The sequence below is a fragment of the Setaria italica genome, chromosome V, assembly GCF_000263155.2.
Source record: "Setaria italica strain Yugu1 chromosome V, Setaria_italica_v2.0, whole genome shotgun sequence".
Classification (NCBI taxonomy): Eukaryota; Viridiplantae; Streptophyta; class Magnoliopsida; order Poales; family Poaceae; genus Setaria; species Setaria italica.
The window spans coordinates 27,563,052-27,570,419 of NC_028454.1; the positions used below are offsets into that span (position 1 = coordinate 27,563,052).

The 7,368-nt window shown below is 43.1% G+C and overlaps 2 protein-coding genes across 2 annotated transcripts; both read right to left on the minus strand.

Moving 5' to 3' along the window:
- Positions 1-3,871: 3,871 nt before the first annotated feature.
- On the minus strand, positions 3,872-4,748 carry LOC111257203 (probable LRR receptor-like serine/threonine-protein kinase At4g36180). Its single transcript, XM_022826322.1, has one exon. The coding sequence runs from the start codon at positions 4,719-4,721 to the stop codon at positions 3,897-3,899; it is 825 nt and encodes a 274-aa protein (XP_022682057.1). The 5' UTR covers positions 4,722-4,748; the 3' UTR covers positions 3,872-3,896.
- A 463-nt stretch (positions 4,749-5,211) lies between these two features.
- LOC101757212 (probable LRR receptor-like serine/threonine-protein kinase IRK) lies at positions 5,212-6,776 on the minus strand. The gene is made up of 2 exons (XM_022826689.1): positions 5,439-6,776; positions 5,212-5,304 (listed from the first exon to the last, which is right to left on the minus strand). The coding sequence occupies exons 1-2, from the start codon at positions 6,774-6,776 to the stop codon at positions 5,212-5,214; spliced, it is 1,431 nt and encodes a 476-aa protein (XP_022682424.1).
- Between the last annotated feature and the right edge of the window lie 592 nt (positions 6,777-7,368).

Genomic DNA, 7,368 nt, shown 5'->3' on the forward strand with positions numbered 1-7,368 from the left:
TTGCCGATATAGATTGACGCCTGGTCATCGAGCACTTGCAGCTGATTTCCTGATGGTATCTTTCCTGTAAGATTGTTATATGACATGTTCAAGTGGCTTAAAGAAGTGAGAGCTGATAAGCTTGTTGGAATTTCACCAGACAGCTCGTTGTGTGACAGGTCGAGAGACTCCACTTGCACCAGGGCACCAATCTTTTCAGGAATTTTTCCAGTAAAGGAATTCCATGACACATTTAAGCTCTTCAGTGCAACAAGACTACCGATCTCTTCAGGAATATTTCCAATAAAATTGTTACACGATAAATCCAGATTCACCATATATATGATTTCTCCTGTATATAGTTGTTCTTGACCCTTTGTGACTACTGTGAAATTGTCATCATACTCTATCATTTCATTTAAACCTTCTGACATTCCCGAATCCAGTGTACCTTCATACTCATCGTCATATTTGTCAGCTGTTAGTGCCATCCCCTTGAAGTTAACAATAGATTTTGGTATGATGCCTGACAAGTTATTGTAGGCAAGGTCCAAATACTGAAGTTTAACCAGATTCGTAAGCTCCACGGGAATGTGACCGCAAAACATATTGTGTCTTAGCCGCAAGAATGCCAAAGATGGTAACCTGCCCCCAATCCATGAGTGTAAAGTCCCAAAGAATTGATTATGTGATAGATCGAGAAATATGAGTTGCTGGCAGTTCCAGAGAAATAAAGGAAATTCACCAGAGAGGTTGTTGTTCCTTAAACTTAGATTATGAATACTGAAACTTGTCGTGTTTGTTGTGGATTCATAATCTTGGCAATCAGGAAGTGTCCCAGTGAGCTTATTGCCTGAGAGATCTAACAACCTTAGCAATCGCAATTTGCACAATGAAGATGGAATAGAGCCAGAGATGAAGTTATTATATAGAAAAAGTGTTTCAAGCCTGGGTGCTCCAAAGTCTAGTGGCAGTGGCCCAGACAAATTATTTCTACTAAGATCTAATTTTGTTAGATTTATAGGAAGCTTAGGTATGGGCCCAGTAAACTGGTTAGAACTTAAGTCCATTGCAAATGCTCTCATAAGTTCCATTTTAGGGGATAGGAAACCGCTAATTTGATTACTTCTTATGTTCAGAGTGTTCACCGAGGAAGCCATTGTCCAGAACCAATCTGGAACCATGTCATATATGCTTGTGTTTGAGATGTCAAGGTTATATATATTTGTTTGCCATTTAAGCCACATTGGAAATTTAGGCCCCAGAATGCATGACCGAAGTTCAACCTCTGTGAGACTAAAGGGAGGAACCCACGTCGAATTCAGTCTGATGGCTATGGAATTGTCAGACAGAGATAATCTCTCCAAGTTTACTAGGCCTGACAAATGTCCCTCATGTAAGGTACCATCTAGGTTGTTGGTGCTGAGGTCCAATTCAGCTAGATTTGTGAGCTTCCCTACCCACAGTGGCACAGGACCAGTGAGCTTGTTATCACTAAGTTCAAGCCATGCCAAATTTCTGAAGGGTTCTAATTTGGCTGGTAGGCTTCCTGTCAGATTGCTTTCAGGTAGAAACAATGTTTTGAATTTGTTCCATGAACAACTAGGTAAACGATTGATGAATTCTGTTATACTCCCATTGATGTTGTTTTGAAACAAAAACAACTCCTGCAAATTACAAAGATTTTTCAGGTTTGGAGGTATCATGCCCACAAGATTATTTTCTGATAAATCAAGGTGCACTGTGGAGGTCATATTTCCTATCTCGTCAGGAAATGGGCCGTCAAATTGACAGGCTGAGGCATCAAGATACTTAAGGCTAGTTAAATCCCAAAACCAGTTGGGTGCGATAAGCTTGTGGAAATTGTTAGCCGAGATGCTTAGGTATTCAAGAGATGTCAGATTTGAATGCCAAAGTGAATCAGGGCTGGTGCTAAGGTCACAGAAAGAAAGATCAAGACTTACAAGGGAAGGAAGCATGTTCATCACGGAAACCCAGTTCGTGATGGTACTGAGGTTGACCCAGCTCATGTCGAGGTGCTCAAGGGAAGATAACCGTGATAGCCAGGTGATATCCGTGGAGTGCGTGTCACCAAAAATGGAATCAAGATTCAAGTAACGCAAGTTGGAGAGGTTTCCAAGCTGTGGTGGTATCCTCCCAACCAAGCTCGACTGCGATAGGTCAAGATATCTCAGTTCATGGAAAGAGCCCAAGAACTCTGGTATTTGCACCTTGTCGAACCGATTGCAGCTGAGGTCGAGATACTGCAACTGCTGCAAAACAATCAGTGAGGAGCTTATGTTACCTCCAAGCACCTGCATACTCGCATCACTGTTGTCGCAGTCAGGGCCTTGTAGATCGAGCTTAACAATATGACTGCTTCTGTTGCTACACTGGACGCCCTTCCATTGGCAGCAGCTGTCACCTTCCCATGATGAAAGGCGGTTTGCAGGGTCTGATAGGCCAGCTCTGAAGGTGAGGAGAGCTGACCTCTCATGGGCTATACACTTCTTGATGGTACCGTTTGTTTCGGTAGATGCCTGTGTGGAGCTCTTGGTGTGGGTAAAAACGAGCAGGGCTATGGCAATTTGGATGCAGGAGACGCGAAGCATGCCCATTGTTTGTTTGCTTTGGATCTCTCTGTTCTTTTGGCGATTTGGTCTGGAGTGGAGTAATGCAACACGTTATGGTGCTAATTTAACGAGCTCTGGTATTTCCGGTGTTTCAATTGGTCTGCAGGTACTGTTCTTCGATGTGATTGGTACGGCGCATGAAGATTGGAGAAGAAATTTCTCCTGGGATGCTTTTGGTTGTCCTGAAGTGCAGGCAATTTCCTAGTTGCTACCGGTGATGTGACTGCAAAGACTAATGAACAATGATTGATGGCCAAATGGAGCACACTAGCGACGACTTGTCTTCAACGACCTGGAGTTCCAACTGATGGAGACATCCATTGACTTAGTATGGTAAGCCTTATTTTGTAGAACTTTAGGGCAGAGCTGTAATATTCCATAAAATTGAGTAATATTAAATTGTGTCAAAAATTTTGCAAAAAAATATAAATTTTGTTTGAATGTGTGACCCACGCAAAAATTTGATAAACATAAGGTGCACCGTCTCATTTTCCCCTCTAATTCTAATGTTAGTAATTTATAATTGTGCATTTAAATGTGAAATCATGGTTGATTTGGTTGTTATTGGTTATCATTTGGATCTCGAATGTGTAGGAAGTTCAAATTCAAACTAAAAGCTAACCAAAAATTGAAAACCTAAATGATTAGCTTCTAACTTGCACCTAACCCGGCCCGCTAACCCAACCATCATCCCATCCCTCTTCCTCTCCCGCTCGCTCCCTCCCTCCCTCCCTCCCTCCCTTTCTCTCTCCCTTCCGCACCAGGTCACCACGTCCAGCCCACCAACCGGTCCAGCCCGGCCTGCTTGGAGCCACCACCGACTATTCTAGCCATATTGAAAATTGCCAGATTTTCTCTATGTACTTATCATGTTCGCAAAATATTTTCTCTCTGTACTCTCTTCTCAGAAGTTTGCTGGGATTTGAAATCAAGCAAGCATGGTGATTAATGGACAAACGGAGCAACCCCAACAAGGACTTCAAACAATTCGGAATTGCAACTGATAGGGGAGACCCGTTGATAAAAATTGTAAATTGTACATGTACACCGTAGAATTTGAGGAAGATATTCAATAATCGTTAGGTCACCGACAATATAATTGATAATGACAATATACGAGTCTTTATTATTCATTTCCTTAGTAGAAGAAATATATATCTCTGGGTTAACTATAATTTGGTCTCACTGACATTTCAGCAACTGGGGTAGCAAAGAATTCACAGGCGATCCAAGGAAACAGTTGTTGCTGTTGTGTTCGCTTCATCAATCCTTTGATCTCAGCGGCTATAGTTTCCTCCTTGTCAAGAAAGCCCAGATCAGAGCCAGGCGCACATAAACCTGATCATATAAGCAGTCAGAGAACGTGAAACAAACAATTCTCCAATTCTTATTGAATAAGAAGAGGCAGAAGATTGTCCAGAGGCCCATTGCGTATCCAGAACCCATGGCCACGAAAAAGAAAACCGTATCACCTGTATCTTTGCGCCCTTTTGGAGTAGGTGGAGTTAAACCAGGTTCTGAACAATTTTTGGAGAGAGGAGGACCACATAGACCAGGATTGCCAATATAAATGGATGCTTGGTCATTGAGTGTTTGCAGTTGATTCCCGGATGGTATCCTTCCTGTCAGATTATTGTAGGACAGGTTCAAGTAGACTAATGATGTTAGAACTGACAAGCTTTCTGGGAGTTCTCCGCCAAATTTATTATGTGATAGGTCAAGAGATTCTAACGAGTGTACTTCACCAATACTGTCAGGGATTATCCCACTTAGATGATTCCAAGATAGGTTTAAGTTCTTCAAAGCGGGAAGCTTACCAATTTCTTCAGGAATGTGACCTGTCAAACTATTGCATGAAAGATCAAAATTTACCAAATACATGATTCCGCTAGTGAATTCAAGTTGTTGCCCTTTCATGATCACCAATGAACTGTCAGTGTAAGCAACCACGTCAGTGACACCATCAATGTTATAGCCATAATCAACAATGTCTGACAGTGAATCATCATCTTGAGGAGCAACGGCCATACCAATCAAGTCCGCTAGCGATTGTGGTATTGTCCCTGACAGGTTGTTACAAGCCAAGTCTAAATACTGGAGACTCTTCATCTTTGCAAGTTGAAGAGGAATGTGTCCAGAAAATAAATTTGAGCGCAAACTAAAAAATGATAATGAGCGTAAAGTATCTCCTATCCATGTGGGTAAGATACCAGAAAATTGATTATATCCGAAGTCCAGAAAAACTAGTTTTTGACACTCACGAAGAAAAACTGGGAATTCTCCAGACAGATTGTTGGCATTCAAGTTCAACATGATCATATTTTACGAGTTATTCTTGTTTCTGGGTGAATTCCTTACTTCACAATTGGGAAATGTTCCATGTAGTTTGTTTGCTGACAGATCCACAAAAGTTAAATTTTCCAAGTGACAAAAGTACTGAGGGATTCTACCAGAGATCGAATTTTTCAAGAGAATAAGTTCTTTTAAAAGTGGAGCCCCTATTTCTGATGGTAGCAGCCCTGACAAATTGTTCCTGGAGAGGTCCAAGGATCTTAGATTTTCAGGTAGCTTCGGCAGGGAACCAGCTAAATAGTTTTCACTAAAATCCATAGTTTCTGCCTCCATTTTCCTGAACATTGTTGGTGATAGCATGCCGCTCATTTGATTTTGTGACAAAACCAAATATTGGGTCCTGGAAAATGTGGTCCAAAACCAATGAGGTATCAAACCAGCTATACTTGTATTTGATATGTCAAGAACGGATATACTATTCTGTGATCTTAGCCACTCAGGAAATTTAGGTCCTAGCTTACAGGACCGCAGTACAGCTATATCTAGCTTAAATGGAGGCTTCCAGCCATGTTGGAACACCATGGATAATGAGTTGCCAGATAATACTAGATTATTTAGGCTAGCCATTTCTGCAAAATGGTTTTCAGTGATTGTACCTTCAAGATTGTTAGAACCAAGCCGTAATTCTTCCAACTTACTGAGTGCTGATATCCCAGTAGGTAGCTCCCCTGAAAGCCGATTCTTACTAAGATCAAGAGTTGTTAAATTTCTAAGATGTCTTAGCTGATTTGGCAGGTTCCCACTCAAATTGTTCTCAAATAAAGTTAAATCTTGTAGACTGTTTTCAGTAGGCAATCTTTCTAGTAATACTGCTACAGGCCCGTTGATGCTATTTCCAAATAGCCTTAACTCCTCCAAGTTGCGCAGGTTCTTGAAGGTTGTCGGTATGGTACCAATCAGGTTGTTGACACTAAGATCTAATCTTGTGATCGAAGTCATGTTCCCCACCTCTTCTGGAATTGAACCTTGGAGGCCGCACACCCCCATGTCAAGGTGAAGGAGGCTAGGTAGATCCCAAAATAAGTTCTTTGGTCCAAGAGCAGAGCTAAATTCGTTACCATTGAGGTCAAGGTACTCAAGTGATGTAAGGTTAACATCCACCGGTGATGGAATGACATTCTGAAGCCCACAATAGCGCAGATTAAGTGTGACAAGGGAAGGAAGCTTGTTGACTACATGAGCCCAATCAGTTGCCGTGCTGAGGTTCACCTCGCTCAAATCAAGGTACTTTAATGTTGTGAGGCGCGACAACCATGCAAGATCAGTCGAGTAAATATAGGAATCTTCAAATATGTTGTTCAGATCAAGGTAGAGCAACCTGGAGAGGTTACCAAGCCGGGGCGGCACTCGCCCACCAAACTTTGAACCGGAGATGTAGAGGTACCTCAAGCTCTTGAGGCTGCCAATGAACTCCGGGATAGGCGCGCCGTCGAAGTTGTTGCCGCGAAGGTCAAGTGTCCTCAAGTTCTTTAAATCTTCCAAGGGCGAACTACTCATCTGTCCTCCCCGGAATCTAATGCTTGAACTCACTTCCTCCAAGCTCAAGAGCCTGAGCTCCAGGACATGGCCGGTGCGGTTGCTGCAGCGGATCCCCTTCCACCGGAAGCAGTCTTCGCCTTGCCATGATGACAGATAGCTGTCAGGATCGGTGAGGCCGGCCCGGAAGGCAAGAAGAGCATCCCGCTCGTGGGGGACGCAGCGGATTCTCCTAGTAACCGGAGCTGCGGGCGCCGCGGTGGCGGATTGGATTTGCAGGAACGAAAGGAACCATGTCGCTAGGAGAGCATGCTGGAGGATATTTCGCTCAGCCATTTGTTGAGTTAATTTCTTGTTGCAATTGCTAACTGAAAGTAGTTTGCTCTCGACGAAAGTACTAGATTCAGAGCGTTTCATTTCTTGGCTATTTGTATATGATGAAAGGGAAAAGGTACTACTAGGCTGGAGTAGCACATAAGATCGGACTCTTTGTATTGAACTGATCGGATGGAGAAGACAAAAGTCTATGCAGACGTCCTTCTTGACCGATTCATTGGTTTCATTCAGCCACTGAGGTCACTGGCTCACTGCAGAGTTGCGGGCTCACGTACACGTATAGCTGTAGTCCTGTAGAATCAATACAACTCCAAGCAACAGTCAACGAAAGTAGTCGAGCGAACGGCCGTACATTTTGGACTCTTGACAGCCTCATTTCAAGCAACAGTCAACGAATGGTCGAGCGACCGCGAAGGCCGAACACCAGCTGTTGGAAGCTGTTGGGCCATGGACGGACCACGTAAACTGTACCCAGCCTGAATTATGAGTTGGGCCGTTAACGTTGTTGTATTGCTATACCCCGAATCATGAGATGGACCGTGATCGTTCTTGGACCAAGGCAGAATGCCAGAGTTTCTCAGCCCAATAAGCA

What these genes read in the sequence shown, in the direction of transcription:
- LOC111257203 (XM_022826322.1), bottom strand. Translation starts at nt 4,721, where the DNA reads ATGAAGAGTCTCCAGTATTTAGACTTGGCTTGTAACAACCTGTCAGGG.
- LOC101757212 (XM_022826689.1), bottom strand. Translation starts at nt 6,776, where the DNA reads ATGGCTGAGCGAAATATCCTCCAGCATGCTCTCCTAGCGACATGGTTC. An exon ending in CATTTAAGCTAGATATAGCT is followed by an intron (nt 5,305 to 5,438) that starts GTACTGCGGTCC and finishes CACATTTTCCAG; the next exon opens with GACCCAATATTTGGTTTTGT.